General features: G+C 38.0%; 1 protein-coding gene across 1 annotated transcript in view; it reads left to right on the top strand.

Moving 5' to 3' along the window:
- The window catches only part of LOC105446965 (toll-like receptor 3), a 32084-nt gene extending 18719 nt beyond the window's left edge, over nt 1-13365 (top strand). Inside the window, exons 3-5 of the mRNA XM_030985264.1 lie at nt 8717-8742; nt 9210-10627; nt 12995-13365. Coding sequence (XP_030841124.1) covers nt 8717-8742; nt 9210-10627; nt 12995-13365 — 1815 coding nt within the window. The remainder of the gene's footprint in view (nt 1-8716; nt 8743-9209; nt 10628-12994) is intronic.
- Nucleotides 13366-21464: the final 8099 nt, after the last annotated feature.

The following is a 21464-nucleotide window of genomic DNA, read 5'->3' as shown; positions in this document are numbered from 1 at the left end:
AAAATGCATTGGTTCTCGTATAGCGCTCATGTCTATCGGACTTGACACTCCTGGCGCTCCACATTATTACCCCACTAGATGTGTCGTGATCTAAAGGATACGTCACCGGACTGTGGATCACATGGTTCGCGGTTCGAGTCCCCCCGCGACACTAATATCATTTAGTGAGACATCTATCTAAATGCATCATACTCTACCCATGTGTAGTAAATGGGTACCTCGTAGGAATTACTTATACATTGAATATTTTGAGCGCCTCAGGGCAGCTGGGCTTAATTAAGCCAATGTAATGATACAATTTGGTGGGCACCTTGAACATGTTGGGCACTCCTGGGAATGATATGTGCACAAAAATGTATATATTTGGTATTATTGTCATTATTTAGCCTAGATGTTTAGTTTTCATGATAGTCAAACAAAATTCAGAGTCATACTGGTGGACCAAAAGCTTGATCCAACTCAATGAAAATGTTCGTAAAAATGAAATTGGTCCGCCATACTATCATGACAGTTTTGTGTATTTTGTTTTTATTTGTTCATCCGTTATGTCGAATCGTTGACATGTATCATGTGTATGCCTCGATGACGTCAGACTGCAATCTTTAGTCCATCGCTGTAAGAAATAATGAACTGGTGAACAATTAATATTGTAAAGATAGAAGGTGACATCATACGGAGTACGCTGTGGAGGTCCTGGGAAATCCAGTTCCATTAGTTGTCCTGTATGATGTTTTTTCCTGAAACCTTTCAGTTCCATATATTTGCGATGTACAATATTATTGTTACCAGTTTATTTAACGTCTTTTTTGAGAAGCCATCCTGTGCCAAGTTGGTACTTGTTTTTTGTAACTGTAAATAAAAAAAAGGTTAAAATTAAACAGTTGAAGTCTACATTTAGTAGACATTGAATAATACATAATTTGTGACAAAATAGATTTGTCTGGGTATTATAATGTAAGTTGGAAATTAATCAGATGAGATAATTAGACACCGCTGGTTATTGCTAAGACTGGGGATTTTGAGATTATTATGATACATAAGGTTTATGAGAAAAGGTGTTAATTTCATGTATATAATAAGGCATGTTTATTATTACTTCCAGTGAGATGTTTGGTTTTCATGATGAAGGTGTTGAAGGAGGGGTGATTGTTCGGTTGAAATTGTTCTCATGAAGATTTGAGGAAAGAATGGAATTAAGGAATATATGCATGTAGGTTGTTTGTAATATATGCTTAACAGGTTGTTAGCATTGTGTACCATATGATTGTGTTATGTTATTAATTATTAGAATTACCAGTTGACTTTGGGATGTCATTGTGTTGTCCTTGTAGCGGTTACACCCTTCCATGTTTGGGAGCAGTTTAAATCGAGGGATGATGTTTATACCTGCCTTTGATTTGAAGGTTTAGGGATACCAGCTCCAAAGAAGAGGAAGGGCATAACGTCGTCCTGACATTATATTCTGTTGGCTGGGTTATATTTGCAAGGTGGGCAAGACATATGCATTTGCAAGTCTTCCTGGTCAATTGGTTGGAAGAAAGATACGTTAATTAGATTAATAAATGTTGTTGTTGTTGTTGTACAAAGAGAATGTTAATTGTAATTATTTTATTAGAGCTTCGGCTGAGTTTATAAAAAATAATAAAATGGACTTCAACTGTATATCTGAGCTCCTGTCGTTTTCATTTTGTTTCTGACCCCATAGTCACCGACCCATTATGGGCCCATTACAGTAATATAAATGTTTTTATTAGTGTTCTAATTAGTAATAGTATGATACGTTTATAATCTGCATGTTCGAAAATGTTTCTAATCCTAATTAGTTCACACATGACATGATACATATGGATTTCTGAGCAATTCTTTTATGTTTAGTGTTCTTGAAAAGATATGGCACAAGTTATGGATCTATATGTATATTCTTTATCTGTACAACTACAGTGCTATAGACTTGTCTTCTATTGAACCATTGAACTGAAGTTCTTAAACAAAATCATGAACAGACTGCTTGTGTAGATTAGGATGAAGAAAAGAAAACAAAGTTGGAATGTCTGTTTTGTTTTTCCCCCTTCATCAGATAGGGTTCTTTATTTTCAAAACAAATTCCATCATATGCGGTAAATCCTTAAGTTATATTCAATTAATCAAAGAAGTGATTTCCACACATAATGGCTAAAAAAAGATATTAATCATCACGACCGAAAAATGTATGGCAAAAAAAAAAATGCCAAAATTAGTATTTTAAATATATACAAAAGGTGTCTTGAAATGTCTTGGTAAATTCAAAGTAAGGCCGTTTAGGTGTCGTATCTATTCATGCATCCCCACAATAAAAGAAAAATAATACGAGGATTTTTTTTCTTCTTCAAAGTCAATTGGTTTACAATTATGCACATTAAAATTCCAATGTTGTTGTTGTTAGTTTCCATATTTTATTTTAATTCCCAATATATGAAAGAGAAATCCCCGCAAATAACTACATAAGAAATATTCAGAGGATTTGTAATTTATACGAGTCGATTTCCGACGAGTCCTACAACCCCTGATCCAACAGGAAACGAGTAACAACATGTCTTTTTTTTTTTTTTTTTTTTGGGGGGGGGGGGGGGGGGTTTAATCCAGTCCGAGAACAAAGAAAAACAACATTCTCTATCACGTAGGACTTCTAGTCACTCTTCCGATGGTTCACTGGATCCTATGCCCACGAGACCGACAGACTGACAGTCCACGAGATCAGTATTTGTGTTTCCGGCCATCTTTCCCCATGTATTCCGACCTTTGGTGTGATCCTTCCCAACAAAAAAATGTCATGTTAACATGTTTGTTACTACTTACATGTATTTTGATTACATTCGGTTAATCAAATCATGTGGTCTTAGATTCCTCATTCATTGATTCAGCGAGTAATTGGCCATGCAAAGAAAAACAAACTACAACTGTTCACGTCTTGTTTTGTATTTATTAAACTTAATTGATGTACATCAATAATCTGTTTATGAACATATAAATCATATAAATCAATTTATAATGCAATGTAACAAACCAATATTCTGTTTGTAAACATATATATATCATATAAATCAATTTACTATGTAGTGTAGCAAAACGGAAGAAAGGTTATATACAGCAGAATAAATCTTTTTTTTTGTAATAACATGACACATTACGTATAAAGGAAATAATGTTATGTACCATGATACATCCAAAGATTCAGATATATAAAACCTAATATAGGAATTTTCTAAATAAATCATAACTCATGCTATACAAAACAGGCGAATGAGGTACATGAAATGCAATAGGTAATCGTTTCGCCTAAAATAAATGACGTAATAAGCCTAGTACCCTTACATATATGCGACATACTGTAAAATTAAACCAAAAACATAAGTTTCCCTTTGTCTATAAAGGTGGGGTTATTGTGGTTTAATACATTAAGTCAAATACATGAAAGAAATATACGGAGAATAAAAGGGTTGTATACTTAACTTATATCGAATCGTATAAGTTTTTTGTTGTATTACTGTGTTGCTACATAGTAACTAAAAGTTATCCCTCACTGCATTTATTTTTTTGGTGAACGAAAATAAAATATCTATTATATCCTTATTGTCTATGTCAATAATTTGTTTTGATAACTTTCATTTTGATAAAACTATGACAAACGGCAATATGTTTACATCTCGTTTTTCCGCCTTTTTTAAAGATCAGAAACGGAACAAGAAACGGAGCCCTGCAGCACAACCATGCCTCTTAAAGGTAATACAAATTTTTGGTAAGGGGTCATGAATTCGGTTCAAATGAACATATTGGAAGCATACGCGATCCTACAATATTCAGTGATCGTTGTCGCGGTTGAAATCGAGTCTAAAGTAATGACATTGTAAACAATAAACTCTTTATGTTATATAGCTCCCTCCCAAGGTCAAGATATTAATTAAGCTATGAAACAATGTTTCATGACTAGAATCGACCAATTAGCTATTGCCGTTTGGAAACTATATATCACAATTACATATTCTGAGATGTTAATGGTCGCAGCTATACTTACAGCGGACACCCTTTTTTTTGTTGGTCTCCAAATTTGAAAATTTGACATTTTTTCGTTGGGGGGGGGGGGGGTAAGGTCACTTTACGTTAGCCGTGGGCATAATTATTTTTTTTTTAAATTAAAAAAAAACAAAGGGGGGGGGGGTAGTTTTTTTAGGGGGGTTTACACACATAAAAATACCAAAGGGGGGGGGGGTTTGAACCCCCAACCCCCCCCCCCCTGCGTACGCCCCTGTACACATCATAATGTTATTGCTTTGTCCATAATCATTGCCTTCCAAACAATCTAAACAGTGCTGTAACAAAAAGACATCTCGAGTGGATAGTTCTATTCCCTGAGAGAGAGAGAGAGAGAGAGAGAGAGAGGGGGGGGGGGGGGGAGAGAGAGAGTGTGTGTGCGCGTGTGTGTTATCGTAATTTCATGTTTTCTTCCTTCGTCTTTTCCTAGAGGGAGTTGAGAAAGGCTTTCTAATCTGATATTTTGTCACTGAGTCTATTTACTACACCTTTATACTGCTATCCGAACGTTGTGCGTTGTTTCTTCACTTTGATGATGTGATGTCTTCGAACGAAACTGTGACTAGAACTTATCACAAACGGCGTGAATCCACAAAACTGCGGTAAAATGACGATTTTTGGTTTCTTCACCGCATATTCTCAGCTGCAGTTTAACGCAGAAAAAGAAAAAAAAATGCAATAAATATAATATTCTGCTACTATTCAAAACGTGTGCAAGTTATCTAAGACGAGGTAATTCGAACACTAATTTTTGAAACACCATCGGGTTTTTCCCCTGTTTTTGTTTTGTTCTTATTCAAGTTATCTGTCATTTACGTACATTAATTTCCGTAATATTTATAGTGTTATTATGCTATTATTTCTGAAGTTAACATGGTTTCAGAACAATCGCACATGCACGGGCTAGTTAAAATTGTATAAACAGTTTAAATCTCAAATTCGATTTTTCGAATATTTCAAACGACTTTTACAGAGTATTGATCAAATAGTAATCCATGGGGCTGGCTTAGAAAACGCAAATGTAATTTGACACCCCAACTTTCTTAGAAATTCATTTTGTATGGCTTCATATGCAATCAGTGGAACATTTAGTAGATGCCTCTGACCTCAAACATTGAACCAGGTGGAGATGCAGTTGAAATCGTCCCATCGATGAAAGAATTAAGTTCCCCAATGAACTTTTATTCTGATATTTAACAAGATGGTTGTAATGTGATTTAGATCGACTTTTTAAAAATCGAATTATTCCGCTAGGCTTACACAAATTGCTCCGTGCCGGCTTGGGACGCTGCTGTTTCTTGCGCAAACAAACGTTGTAGTTATAAGAAATGGGCAAAATTATTGAGGGCCCAAGGATATAGGAAATATAAATGAGAGAAAAAGGATGAAGAGAGATAGAGAGATGGGGAGAGAGAGAGAGAGAGAGAGAATGGGAGGGAGAGATTAAAATTAGAGGAACGAATAGAAAGAGGAATAGAGAAAGACAGAGGCAACATAAAAGCTGGTATCGGACGGGTTTCGGAATGGATCGGGGGAGTGTGCATGCGATAGAACACTTACCCCCCCCCCCCCTTCCTCCTACCCTCACACACACAAACATGGACTTTAGAAGAAAATCATTGGTAAACGACACCAACAAAAACATATATGGATTTTGAGATGTGTTGCTCAGCGAATGTGATTCCCACCAAATAACTGCATCCCAAGAAAATCAGTATTGCTTCATGTCAATGTCAATGTCCATGCTACGCCCCTAATTAAGTTATGTTTACCTACCTACGCATGACCCTCTCAAACAAACAAATATTCCATATTCCAAAAATTATTCCTAACAACCACATACATTTTGTTTACTCTTACTGTTTAGTTTAAATTGATTACAAACATCGAACTTCCTTCAATTTATTGCGTGTACCGTAGCAATTTTGCGAGTTAATTTCGTCAAGATCTATACACTGTACTTCAAAATGAAATTGGTGATATCGCCAGAGAATTCGATCTATTTAAAAGGGATCGTTGTACTTTCTCCATCGAAGCCCCAGAGATATATAACACACTTCATATTATTGGACTACGTAAAACCAAGGGACATGACGTGATACAACTTCATATTTATGGGACAAAATATAGGTTAATCCATGTTTTCCCTATGATAACATTATATATTGAGAAAGCAGGCTCTCTCCTAAAGTGGAGGTCCACATTTCTATAGATGGTTTAAAAGTATGAAATAAAGAGAAAAAGATCAGTGACAAGTTTGAGCAAAATCTGAGTAGAAATTAGAGTTATGTTTTTTAGGTTGCAATCCATCTAACAAAAATACCTTTGGCGTATCTTGAAGAGTCCCCTTCCATTTACTATGTACACAAAATAAAACAATTTTGTTATTTCTCTAAAGAATATTTTTAATCATAATGCATCAAAACTATGCAAATCTATTTATACATACCCCTTTGTGAAACTATTATTTTTCCTTCATTAATAGCCAAGTCAATAAATATACAACTGTGAATATAAAATGCCTACGGGTGACGAAATCTTGTCAAGATGTCAGTATAAAGTATTATGGCATGTCCAGTCTGAAATACAAGTCAATAAATCTATTTGGTTGGAATAAATGAGGTGCACAAAAAAATACAGTTTTAGTTCGGATTATTGTTTTCTCAAGCCATTTCTTAAATACTATCTGCGCATGGGCAGAGAAAGGTCATTTCTGATAAAATTGTAAAACCCACCGAGATGAATACGTGCTCATGTTATGTAATCATTAGGGACTTTTAGATTCGCACAAAGACAATAGGTCTATGCTACGATCGACGTCCTTTAAATGCACTGCCTTGAATGGACGTCACACGTATCAGTCCGCGCAAATCTAAAAGTCCCTAATATTCATGTGTGCACCTAAGGTTCATTCTATGATACAAGAGGGCAAACAAAAGCTTTTCATGAAGCACGTACATGACTTTGGCATTGATTATTCTAAAATACACAAAGTGGGACTTCTCTATATTGAGTAAAAGATCTGTGGATATTTGGGGCCATTTGACCCATGTACTAACTACGAAATGTTCTATACTGCTAAAGATACATGCAACTATAATAATGCTTTGCAAAGGAATGAGAGGGCGACAAACAGATTCGCTCTCAGTCTGTATCAAGTCATTAGATTCTTCTTCACAACTTGAGGCTATGATGATATTTAGATCTCAACTAAAATATAGAAGTATACATTAATTTGAGCATGTTTGTCCCCTATATACACAGACAGTAGGAGTCATTGCCATATAGAGTAGTAATCGAGGGTCCTTTAAAGTGTACTTACAATTATTGGAACATGGTGAACTTCAGCAAGATTATAAAATTCTCTGACACTACACGAACGTAACAATTAGAACTTTCAGATGGAAATAGGACCAGCATGACTTTTAAACCATGGAGAATCCTTTTACTAATACTATTCAAGAAAATTGAGGTTACTAGTACAGACCTAATGAAAATAAACTTTAGTTTCTCGTCCCCCCCTCCCCCATCCTTTTTATGCCAGCCTAAATGGTATTGTTATTTGATAGTTTTGTTTTGAAATTAAATCAATAAAATTCTGAGGCGGGACACGGAGATAAGGGGGTCAACACAAATCATGAATACAATAGTCAATGCAATAGGTCACCTTGTTTTAAGCCTTTGTGGTGCATGTACTAATTAAATCTGAATACACAAAATTTCTGTTGAAATTGACCGGACGGCATTTCTGTAGAGATCTGTTACATCAAACAATATGTAACATCTTTCTTCTCATTTTTGAAAAAACCCGGACGAGAAACTATGAATTAATCTTAAATGTTTGGCTTTATCTGAAAATTCGGATGAAGTAGGGATTTTTGCTAGCTCTACAATCCGTGTTACACACAGCAGGAAATACAAAAGGGCGTCTTCAGATTCATAAGATATTTGCGGAAGTTTCGACGGAAATTCTGAGCGACTTTCGGTTTCGTGTAATAGATCGAATGTTGAGGTTATATTTCTTTTCTACCCATGTATTTATCCTCTTTCGAGGGACGTTATTTGTTCACATCATATAATAACAGCTATTTACAATAATATTTATATACAGAATTTATGCAATTCATTGTAATTGAGGTTATATTTATTGCTCTTTTGGTTTCGTTCAAAACTGTTTGTCACCATGATTATGGCTTTAAATAACATTACGTTTATTTAACAATTTTCTAGCCTATCAATTGAGCTAGTGGAGTGTTTCAGTCAGTTGCTCGCCGAGGGTCCTACTCCAAAATGCGAGTCATTGCAATTCATTATAATTGAGGTTATATTAATTGCTCTTTTGGTTTCGTTATAAATTGTTTGTTACCATATTGCTTTAAATAACATTTTGTTTATTCCACGCTTTTCTAGCATATCAATAGAGCTAGTGGAGTGCTTCAGTCAGTTGCTTGCTAAAGGTCCTACTCCAGCATACAGAAAAGTTAAACTCTCATTGTTTCAGCCTTGATTTAATAAGTGCAGAATATACATTTTCTATAGTTTTTCCTATTGAGACACGGGCTGGTAAGAATGGCATTTGATACCCGGCGAGGTCTTCTACCATTGGTCTTAAGTTGTTATCTTCTCTCCTTCTCCATCCCTATTTTAGCTGGAGATGCAACGGGGACTGCTTCTGTGAGCTCTTATCATGATTATTGGGAATGTGACGGTGATCCTCTGCTGAAGACAGCTCAGTGCCAGAAAAGAGGATTTGTTCTGGTCCCCCAAAATCTTCATGAGGATATCGAGTATCTCGATATGTCGTTCAATAATCTCACTTATCTTTCAAGCACTTCTTTTGCAAGATACCCTCTAATTACATACTTGAATCTTGCACATAACGACATAAGAGCCATTGACTCCACTGCGTTTTACCCCTTCATCAATTTAAGTTATTTATTGTTAAATTTCAACGTCCATATTGTGCTTCCAGATACGGGCCTCTTCCGATTAGCACGAAATCTGAATTTGAATTTATCAAACACACATTTGAAACGGCTTCCTAGCGACGCCCTGCAATGGACAACACGTTTTGGGGGAAAAGACCCGGTTCCGTATTCTATCGAATTGTCCAACAATGAACTCTCGTTTATAAACATCAGCGTGTGTGGCACGATCAGATATGCCTCCTTCGATCGAAATCAAATAGAAGACCTCACTGTAGAAAGTTTTAACTTTGTGTGCCACGCTACGGCCCTGTTTCTAGCAGGAAACCCCATCAAATCGGTCGATCCTAAAGTGATTGCATCACTGCATGTGCGACGATTGCATCTGGGAGACTACCCCTTGAACTCAGAGGTGATGAGAAACGTATTCATCGGCGTTGCCCATTCTGAAATAGAATATCTTTCAGTTGAGAATGCTTCTTTGAATGCATTGCCAAAAGATTTCTTTGACCCGCTGCTGGATAAATATTTGTCTGTGCTCGACCTGACCGACAACTACGTCTATCCCATCGTCTTTTCGAATCTGACCAAAATAGATGAACTTATCTTGTACGGTAATCGTATAGATATAATCGAACCAAACTTATTTGACGGCATGGAGAAGATTAAAGTACTGTATTTCAACAACAACCGCATACGTCATATCAACCCCCGGAATCACACATGGAACATAGGTGTTCTGGAATTACACTTGCAAATTAATCTTTTGACAGTGATTTCTCAATCTGCGTTTCTCGGTTTAGAAAATCTAACCTTCATAGATTTAAGTTATAACAAGCTCCTTGTGTTTGAACAAACGGCCTTTACAGACCTTCGTAGAATTCAAACCATCCATGTACGGTATTGTAGTATTTTCCGTTGGCAATTGGAATCATCAACACTAAGGTCACTGACCTTGAAAAACACCAGGATCCATTTAAAACCAAGCGAATCTTTTAAACAGTCACTATTCCTGGAGCATCTTGATTTGAGCAGCACGGATCTTGGGACGTTGAATGTATGGGATGCGACTATGAATATCTCTCTTTTTGACGGACTCTTCAACCTAACGACTTTGGACCTGAGTAGAAACCATCTTCTTGGCCGTGAAGGTGCCTTGACAACTGGGGTTTTCCGGCAACTCTCTGCTTTACAACAGCTCTATTTACACGATTGCGATGTGACAACCTTGAATCCAAATGTCTTTAAAGGACTGGGGCAAGTAACAATCATCAATCTTGACGATAACAATTTAGCATACCTCGAAGACAGCATATTTTTGAACAATCCTAAGTTGACAAGTATTGCGTTATCATGCAATAACTTGACTCATCTCAAACTAAGCACTTTTCAACCGATCATCTCATCCCTCTCATCTCTCGATCTTTCAATGAACCCAATTGTCTGTAACTGTGATCTTAAGTGGCTCCCCAGTTTGCTCAATGGACAATTTATGCTCATCAATGCAGATTACACCATCTGTTCCGAAGGATCTTTAGATCCGGCTCGCGCGAGACCTCTTCTTCAGTTTGATCCCGATGAACTCTGTGAGCGCAGTATTGTCCTCTTCTACTCGCTTCCACTCGCTTCCATGTGCTTGATTGAAATATATTCAATTCAAATTTTATTGGTCCAAAAGGAAATTCGTTTCGTTTACATGCATTGTTCACATAGAAGAATAAATAAAATGTACATGTAACATGATACATACAACATACAACGAGTATATAGAGAAGAATGAACATATAGCACTTTAACATTCACATTATATAGATATTTTCTTTGAATTTACATTATATTCAATATTTGTTTATGTATCCAGAGTAATTACCAAAACAATATAACATTGTAACTGTTATTACTATTATCATTATCAATATTACTAATACTATTATTATTATTATTATTGTTTGAATTGTTATTATAATCATTAGTTTGACTCATTATATCATTATGATAACAAAATATAACAAGGCACACATAAAACACAGACAGTTTAACAATAAAACAGATTTATCATAATGTCTATATGGTGGAAACAAATAAAAATAACCATGTATATATCCTGATATTCTGATAGATCCACAACAATTATTGTCCCAGGCCTATAAATGAAACCTAAAGTATGAGTGCACTCAGTGCAGTATGTATGAGATATGAATACCTATTGGAGGCAGTATGAGATAATTATTAGTAAACATGCAATATATTACGACATGTGAGTATAAATAGAAATAGAAACTTTTTCATTTAATTTGAGAAAAGATGGCTATTGTAAGTAGTTAAATATACTTGTCCTAGAATAAATACAAATGGAATTTTGATCATTTCCTACAATCAAATAAAACAAAATAAAATACGGGTGATACATTTTTACATTTTATATTTCATTCAGCAGACGGATAGAATACGGGACATAAGAGTTCAGGTACCTCGAAGTGCGGGATTTCTTTGATTGCCACCTTTTACCATTTCTTAACCTGACATAATTTCCATTCAGGGGGTGACTTGAATCCCTTGACAACTTCACAGCCGTTTCCACTGCTCTGTTTCTGCAAACATCATCAAGATCCATTGGTCTATCTATTATTTTGGCTGCTTGTTTGACAATGGTTTTGAGTTTTCCTTGGTCTTTCTTTCTAGCACTGTTGTACCATACTACAGAATCATAGGTCATTATACTTTCAACTACGGACCGATAAAAAAGTGACAGTATGGTCCTATCAACATGGTATGAACGCAGCTTTCGCAGAAAGTGCATTCGCTGGCTCCCTTTTGTTGCGAGGGCTTTTGTATGCCCATTCCAGACCAGTTCATTATCAATGTTTATACCCAAATATTTGTATGAAGTAACAATTTCAATATCTTGCCCTTTAATGCTTACAGGGTGGTCACTTGGTTTGCTTTCTACTTTGATTCTAAAATCAAACAGGATCTCTTTGGTTTTCTGCACATTCAGTTCTAGATAGTTTTCCACACACCATGAGTTGAAGTTATCTACACAATCTCTGTAATCCTTTTCATTATATTTAATCAGCCCTAATATGGCAGTATCGTCTGCATACTTGAAAGTATGAACATTGTTAAAATGGGATAGACAGTCATTAGTATATAGAATGAAAATAATCGGGGAAAGTACACAGCCCTGGGGTGATCCAGTGTTGGTGTGCAGTGGTTCGGACAAAATGTTGTTTACTCTCACTCTCTGGCTTCTCGTGAGGAGAAAGTCCGTTATCCACAAAATAAGAGACGGTTTCACTTTCAGATGCAACAGCTTCTCTATAAGACGGTGCGGTTGTATCGTGTTGAAGGCTGATGAAAAGTCAACGAACAATGCCCTTGCGTAACGTCTCGGTGTGTCCAAATGTTCTTGTAGCGTGTGCACAAAAGAAAGAACGGCATCATTCGCACATCTCTGCGGTTGATATGCAAATTGAAGGGGGTCAATACTAGAGCGAATCGGTCCAATGAGATTTCTCAAGACAATTCTCTCAAGGCATTTCATGACAATCGACGTTAACGCTATTGGTCGAAAGTCGTTGTCTTCTGTAGGGCGGGGTTTCTTGGCTACTGGAGTGATGACGGATGATTTCCAGCATGCCGGGATTTTGCATCGGTCAACGGACATCTGGAAAAGCGCCGTATACGGGGTAGCCAGTTGGCTGGCGCACGTTTTCATCACTCGACCTCTAATGCCATCTGGGCCGTTAGCCTTCTGGGGGTTCCCAGCTTTGAACTGCCTTCGTACCTCTTGCTCGTCGATCGAGATCGGCTGGTCATTCATTGATCGGAGCAATACTTCCTGCTCCTTGATAGTATCATGAAAGTCGTGTTTGTCAAATCGGCAATAGAAAACATTTAATTGATCAGCTTTTTGTTTTGGATCATCAATGTTTACAAATGCATTTTCTTTTCTTTTATAATCAGTCATGGTTTCTAAACATTTCCATGCTCCTTTTGAGTTATCGTACTCGTACACCACTATCGCTGGAAGGTGAAGAATAAGATCTTTCTGCTGAAACTTGCGGCTCTCGGGTACAGGGAGGTGCGAGACGCCCGAGATCACATTGACTTTGAGTTCGACTTGAATTTCATCTTCTACGACGATGACGAAGAATGGATTCGGGAGCATCTTCGAGCAGCTCTTGCAGATCAGCTGCCGCAGTTTCACAGGAACGTCTTTGGCGATGGAGACCTCGTTGTAGGAATGCATTACTTGGACTCCGTTGACTACGTTGTGAGCCACAGTTACAAGACCATCATTCTGCTCAGCAGAGCCGCTGTGCATGATCGCTGGTTCATGCTCAAGCTCCGCACCGCGCCATGTAAGTGATACCCAGACCGAATTTGTAGTCGTGATCTTTCTCGAAGACATCCCAGACGAGGAGATACCTTTCTTAGCCAGGTTGTACCTCAGTGATGGTAGACCGTATCTCTACTGGACTGATGACGTAAGAGGACACGGGTATTTTTGGCATGAACTGACCAAATATCTGACCATAAATCTAAGAACGAATGATTGGATTCCAAACGAATAGAAAATGACATTAATAGATTAACGACTGATCAAAATCCATTGGTTCTCGTATAGCGCTCATGTCTATCGGACTTGACACTCCTGGCGCTCCACATTATTACCTCACTAGATGTGTCGTGATCTAAAGGATACGTCACCGGACTGTGGATCACATGGTTCGCGGTTCGAGTCCCGCCCCGACACTTAAGTCACTTGGCTTCTCGACATCGAACAAGAAGTTTGCTTCCTCCTCTCATTTTCAACCACTCAAGACTTCAGCCAGCAAATTGTGTTCGGAACCTTGGGGTTGTGATAGATAATCAATTAGCAATGTCAATGCACATAAGCAAAATATGCCGTAATGCTGCTTATGGACTATATAAGATAGGAAAAATAAGGCCTTACCTTGATCAGGATACAACAGAAAGACTTGTCCACGCTTTTGTAATTAGCCATATTGATAGCTGTAATGGTTTATTGTACGGTCTGCCTGATACACTGATTTGTAGACTGCAGCGTATACAAAATTCCGCTGCCATGCTCATTACTAGAACACATTCACGAGAATCAGTTTCCCTCATACTTCGTAATTTACATTGGCTTCCAGTTAAAAATAGATTAATATTTAAACTTCTTGTAATAGCATTCAAATGTCAGCATACATTGGCTCCTCTCTACTTACAACAGCTTCTCAATGAGTATCACCCAATTAGGCAGCTTCGTTCTAGTTCAAGACAGTTGTTTGTCCCCCTTACGGTATCTACAATATCATATGGGCATAGAGCATTTCAATATGCAGTCCCTCAACTATGGAACAAACTTCCTATTAATATCAAAGAATGTTCTTCTCTTGATATATTCAAGCCTCTGTTAAAGTCTTACCTTTTTCAAATGTAATTGTGTACCATTCTTTATACAATACAATGTATTATACATGTACATGTAGTTTCAGTTTGGATATTCATCATGCTATTATGTTCTTATCATTTCATTTCTTCTGTACTCACTTCTTGATTTGTTTTCTATTTCCACAGCGCTTAGAGACTTAATTGTAATTTGCGCTATATAAAAACTGAGTATTATTATTATTATTATTAGTGAGACATCTATCTAAATGTATCATATTCTACCCATGTGTAGTAAATGGGTACTTCGTAGGAATTACTTATAGATTGAAAATATTGTGCGCCTCAGGGCAGCTGGGCTTCAGCCAATGTAATGATACTTTTTGGTGGGCACCTTGAACAAGTTGGGCACTCCTGGGAATGATATGTGCACAAAACAAATGTATATATTTGTATTACTATCGTTATTTAGCTTAGATCACCCCCCTGAAACCTACCCCCAAAGGACAATTACCCCCTGGAATATTACCCCCTGGAATATTACCCCCCCGAGAATCACTCCCCCCCCCCCGAGAACAACTACCCCCAGGAAAATTACCCCCGAGGACAGTTACCCCCCCCCCCCCGAGGACAATTACCCCCCGAGAACAACTACCCCCCAGGACAATTACCCCTGAGGACAATTACCCCCCGAGGACAACTACCCCCGAGGACAATTACCCCCCCCCCCCGTTGACCACTACCCCCCGATGACAATTACCCCAGAGGACAATTACCCTCCGAGGACAACTACCCCCGGATGATAATTCCCCCCCCCCGAGGACAACCCCCCCCCCCCCGATGACAATTACCCCCAAAGGACAACTACCCCCGTGGACAATCAGGATTCCATAGCAAAAGACGATCTGACACATTCAGAGATGGCTACGAGCCCATAAGATCCCCTGCATGATCCAAAATCAACGTTATCCAAATCATTCTTTTGCGGCACCCCGGTTGAAAAACGCTGTGCTGGAGTTACAAAATCAAATGAGATGAATTACCAGAGAGCATGACAACAGAGATAACGTGAAGAAAACCTTAATTTTGGATCATGGATGAGGGCCCTCATCCATGATAAAGACAAAGACACAATCAGCTGATTAAAAAAGTTACAGAGGATGCATAAAGGAAATCTTACATCCTAATTTCTTTGTTGTGCCATTGTTGGTGAGAAAGGCTGTAACGCGTACTCATCTGCGCGCAGTGAATTGTTAAATTTCTGTTTTTTACTCGGTAGCAAAACTACGGGGGAATTGGGCAAACCGCCACCCCCCCCCCCCTCATATCAAATCGAATAATTTGCAAAGACTGAAATGAACTTCATAAATAACAAAGAAAATGAAGGTTCATGAAATTTTCTGTAAATGGCAATTTGAAGAGAAGCTTGCATAATACGTCACAGTGATTGTCATTGGGGGGGTAGTTGTCCTCCGTAGGTTATTGTTCTGGGGGGAGCTGTCCTCGGAGTAGGAGGGGTAGTTGTCTTGGGGGAATAGTTGTCCTCGAGGGTAGTTGTCCTTGGGGGATAATTGTCCTCGGGGGAAGTTGTCCTCGGGGGGTTATTTTCCTCGGGGGGGGGGGGGGGTAGTTGTCCTCGGGGGGGGGGGGGGTAGTTGTCCTCGGGGGTAGTTGTCCTTAGGGGGGGGGGGGTAATTGTCCTCGGGGGTAGTTGCCCTCGGGGGGTAATTGCCCTCGGGGGGGGGGGTAGTTGTCCTCGGGGGGTAATTGTCCTCGGGGTAGTTGTCCTCGGGGGTAATTGCCCTCGGGGGGTAGTTGTCCTCGGGGGGTTATTCTCCGGGGGGTAATTTTCCGGGGGGTCATTGTCCTCGGGGGGTAATTCTCCGGGGGGTCATTTTCCGGGGGGTAACCGTCCTATGGGGGTATTTTTTTCGGGGGGCAATTTTCCGGGGGATGATTACCCAGGGGGTAATTGTCCTGATACGTATGATGACAGTTATCTGTATTCTGTTTTTATTTTTTCATCCGTTCTGTCGAATCATTGACATGTACCATGTGTAAGCCCTGATACTGTCAGGTTGCAATTTTTAGTCAATCGCAGTGAAGAATACTAAACTGTTGAACAATTAATCTGTAATATCATTAATTTTCATTAGTGTTCTAATTAGTATGAGACGTTTATAATCTGCATGTTCGAAAATATTTCACATCAAAATAAGTTCACAAATGACATGATACGTATGGATCGCTGAAGAATTTATATGTTAAGTGTTCCTGAAAAGATATGGCTTAAGTTATGTTTCTATGTATATTCTTATCTTTACAACTGCAGTGATAGACTTCTTGTGTTCTAATAAGCCATTCATTTTGTAAAACAGCTTTAGATCTGGTTGATTTTCAGCTCTGTACAAATATTTTGTGTTAATGATACTAATTGACCTAAAATTAAAGTTCCTAAATAGACTGAACATTATAACTAATCAGACTACTTGTGAAGATTAGGATGAAAACAAAAAACAGAGTTAGAATATCTTGGTAATTCTAAATCAAGGCCGTTCAGGTATCGTTTTCAATCATTCACGCATTTCTACAATATCAATTGGTTTACAATTCTGTACAGTAAAATTACTTATGACGTTAAATCTGCTAAAGTGGCCCAACAGTAGGCAAGTAGAGAAGACGATGACAGCCAAGTTAGGATACGTTGCATAAGATGCAGTTCATCTGTAATAACATAAAACAAACAATCATATTAAAGCATGGGTAAAAATCTACATTCATGAATTTCCAAGAATAAACAAAACATCTATTGTATTGCACAATTAGCTTGCCACAATTACCTTAATTTACATGCATATTGTATCTGCTATACATCACTGTGTAAAGAAACCTTCTTCAATAAAGTTTATGAGTGAAGCTCACCTGTGCAAACACAAAACTGTATCACTGCCTCATTTGTCAATATAAACTTCACCTTCGAAATTCTTTATAACAAATGAAAACACTTCATACTCTTGTTTTATGTAAATTATCACTCATTATACACTAATCTACCTTGTCGATAATCCAAACAGATTATGCACAAACTGTGCATTCACACACGTACGTTATCCCACGTCTGTGTATACGTGGTGCTACATGCACAGATGACACCTCATACTTTCCATCTTAACATTACAGAAACTGCTAGATTTATTTATCGTGCCGTCTTTGGCCTCATACCGTCCTTGTTTTCACGAAGTGACGGTAGTGAGGAAAATCGTAACGCAAAGTGAATGCAATTTTTTTTCACTACCGTCACTTCGTGAAAACAGCGACGATACAATCAACTAAAGAGTGATTTATATGAACAATAGCATTAGAATACTTACAACTTCGGGCTTGTCTCGATTGTCGGGAAATTTTCCCCTAATTTATTCGAGGAAAATTAACTCCGCCCACAAGGCTACACCGTTCGATGTACGCTGATTGGACGAGTGACCGGACAATCCCTTTATAATAAAATGTAATTTTTCCGCCGCGCTCACGAAGATACTATTCTCAATGTAAGGATACCATAATAGTTATTTGAAAAGAGTGTTTATTACTTATTGCATATTACATGTTTATATGATTACATAATCCTTTGTGTGTTGAAAAAATATAATTTTTGAAAAATTATTTTAGTTATTTTACGCCATGGCCGTAATAATCACTCTAACAAATACGTACAATATTGTTAATAGTTTTATTATCATCGTCATCATTGTTATTGTTATACTTATTATTACTACCACTACTACTGTCGGCATTATCATTGTAGAAGTAGTATTAGTAGGGCATATTAGTATAGCAATCTGCCACAAGGTCCATTTCATACATTTTAAACAATACATAGTTAATAAATACTGCCAACAATTTACATGCAAAGTAGGAACATCGTACGTTTTAACACATCACTATTGAAATATTTACATAATGGTGAAGAGAAAACAGAATAAAATATATAACATACAATTATCAATAATATTTGTAAATTAAACGAAATTATACGGATTTGATGTTAATGTCTAGAAATAATAGTGTCATATCTATTGCGATTGTGAAATACCATTCATCTTTATTTGGATTATATTCCAACGAGTACGAACCACGAAAAAGAATTCAATAGTATTGTAATAGCAGTAATAGTAGGCCTATATAGCACTATTGTTGTTGTTGTTCTTTGTTTTTGTTCATTATCATTATAATTAAGGTTATGAGTGTAGTACTAGTAGTAGTAACAGTAGTAGTAGTATACACACAAAAAATGGTGCACTAAGTATGGTGAGTAAAAATCGTAGCTCACTCATTCAGTCGAGAGAATATATCTAATAAATGCATTATTTTACACATTTGGTGAATACACCACCTTTCTCTTGGTGAAATGTTACACACATGCTATTTAAAACGAGTATGTGACCCGATTATTTTCTCGATGAGTCTTTTTACTCATTAAAGTACATGTAAGTTAATATTGGGTGAGTATTCTCCAACTTTAGTGACCGAATGAGAAAAAATATTCACAAGTGTGTAGAGTGGATTTGTTATCCCTAATATGTCACAGACTCTTTATTCGTTGTATGAGTAAAAAAAACCAACAACCTCAGTCTCTTCGAAGCTGTACTCGTCTTAGAAGTTATCTTACTCTTTGCATGTGTGTAATTTCGCTGATGAATATTCGTACGCGTTCGTGATCTTACGTAAGTACCCGATCGTCACGTTTTTAGCCGCCGACGAGCCACAGAATAAGTATAAGTAGATTTGATTTTTCTTAATTTTGAATCAGTTAGTAGTAAGGGGATCCCTTGAATTTTATTCAGACTTTTTCTAAAACAAGTTAAGGCTACCGATCAGATATAGAATCTAGATCTAGTGCTGAAATTTTGAAGCTCTTCTTGTGCACAACCGAAGTGTATGGAGTGCATGGCGAAGGACTTCCATTTTTACAGTGACAAACATACAAACTCATTTTACTTCATAATTCTCGTTCGAGAATATATGAGAACCCGCGCATGCACAGAATCCGTCGAAATCTCCGCTTTCGGACGTTATTCGATTTATATTTGAACAAACATTTGTTGAATGGACCTCGGTCTGTATTACTCCACGTCGATTTTGTATTTTTGTGAATCAACTTGGTGGTTTTTTTTATCGTATTTCTCGACATGGAAATACATGGTTTTGACGCTACCGTGACAGGCACCACTGACGGCACCACTGCCGAGAGCTCCGGCGCGGCCGGGAAAGACCAGAAGCAGAAAAAGGGCCATAAGAACGGCGATATAACCTGACTTACTGAGTAATTGAAGCATTACTCACTAGTTGAGTTGGAGCGATTTACTCACAACATTAGGTTAAATAACTCAATAATTTAAAATACTCATTTGCCATGTCACTATAATGTCAAATTAACAAAACTCTTTCCTGTGCGTTATTAATCTCAATTTAATGAGTTAATGCATTCAGCTATAAAGTGTGTCACTATAGTATCAAAGTTTATTTTGCCTTTTTGATTAAGATTACCCAAATATTTCTGTGTGTGTAGTAGTAATGGTAGCAGGGGCGTCGCAAAGGGGGGGGGGGGGGGGTGTGGGGGGTGCGACACCCCTCCACCTCTCAGGATATTGTTGGTAAAATTGCGCCGCCGTCGGGAAAAACGAGAAAAGGGGGAGAGGAAAAAAGAGGGAAAGGGATAGAAAAGAAAAAAAGAAAAGGAAAAGAAAAGAAAGAAAGGAAGAGAAAGGAAAGAAAGGAAAAGAAAGAAAAGAAAGAAAAGGAAAACAAAATAGTAAAAGGGAAACAAACAAAAAAACAAAAAACGGGGGAAGAACGAGAGGAGAGAGAGGGGAGGTAAGAGCCTGAGAGAGGAGAAGTGGGAGTAAAAGAGAGAGAGAGGGTTTTTTTTGGGTGGAGTCGTCTCGTCGAGGGAGCAAGAAAGACACGGGTAAATATGTTGCTGTGTCGGTTCAGCTGTGTCGGTATTCTTGCTCGATCCTCGTGTACTATATCAATGCAGAAGTTTGAAGTCGGTGAGATGTATATTGTCGGTCGGCCGACAAGTGCTTTTCCCTACGAACTGTGACTTTGTATCCACTGTGACGACTTCGAGAGTGACTACAACTACAATACTTGTATTTTCTCGAAGTTTCACTTTCCTATAATATCAGCTAAAGAAATCAGAGGTTTAAATTTTCGGGGAAACTCAATTCAAACAAGGTTAAAGAGTCAACAACGGTACGACGAATCGTCTGCCTTTTTCTATATTGTGATGAAACGCCAAAAATCCCGCACTTCGCGCGGAAGGGGGAAGACTTCATTTAGACGAGTCGAGAACGGTACAACGAGTCCTCTTCTTTCTCTAATAATTTAAGGACACGTCTAAGCTTCCGCGATTCGCGCGGAAGGGGTGAAAGCTGAATTCAGATAACTTGGATAAAGAGTCGTGAGCAGTACAACGAATCGTTTGCTTTTTCTTATAATTTAAGGAAACGTCAAAGCTTCCGCGCTTTGCGCGGGAGGAGGGAAACTCCGGGGGGAAACTCAATTCAGACAAATTAGGGTTAAGAGCCGCGAACGGTACAACGAGTCGTCTGCTTTCTCTAATAATTTAAGGAAACGTCAAAGATTCCGCACTTCGCGCGAGAGGAGGAGACTGAATTCAGACAAATAGAGCATATTAAGAGTCAAAACGGTACAACGAGTCGTCTTCTTTCTCTAAGAATTAAATCAAACGTCTAAGCCTTTCGCCCTTCGCGCGGGAAGGGGGAAACTGAATTCAGACAAGGATTAAGAGTCGAGAACAGTACACCAAATCGCTTTCTCTAATAATTTAATGAAACGCCAAAACTTCCGCGCTTCGCGCGAGAGGGAGAACTGAATTCAGATAAGGATAAAGAGTCGAGAACAGGACATCGAATCGTCTTCTTTCTATAATAAATAAATCAAACGTCTAAGCCTTTCGCGCTTTGCGCGGGAAGGGGGAAACTGAATTCAGACAAGGATTAAGAGTCGAAAACGGTACAACGAATCGTCTGCGAGAGGGGGAAACTG

The sequence above is a fragment of the Strongylocentrotus purpuratus genome, unplaced genomic scaffold (genome assembly GCF_000002235.5).
Source record: "Strongylocentrotus purpuratus isolate Spur 01 unplaced genomic scaffold, Spur_5.0 spur5_scaffold_14, whole genome shotgun sequence".
Lineage (NCBI taxonomy): Eukaryota > Metazoa > Echinodermata > Echinoidea > Camarodonta > Strongylocentrotidae > Strongylocentrotus > Strongylocentrotus purpuratus.
Note: the sequence above shows the minus strand (reverse complement) of the source record. Positions and strands in the feature narration are given on the sequence as shown.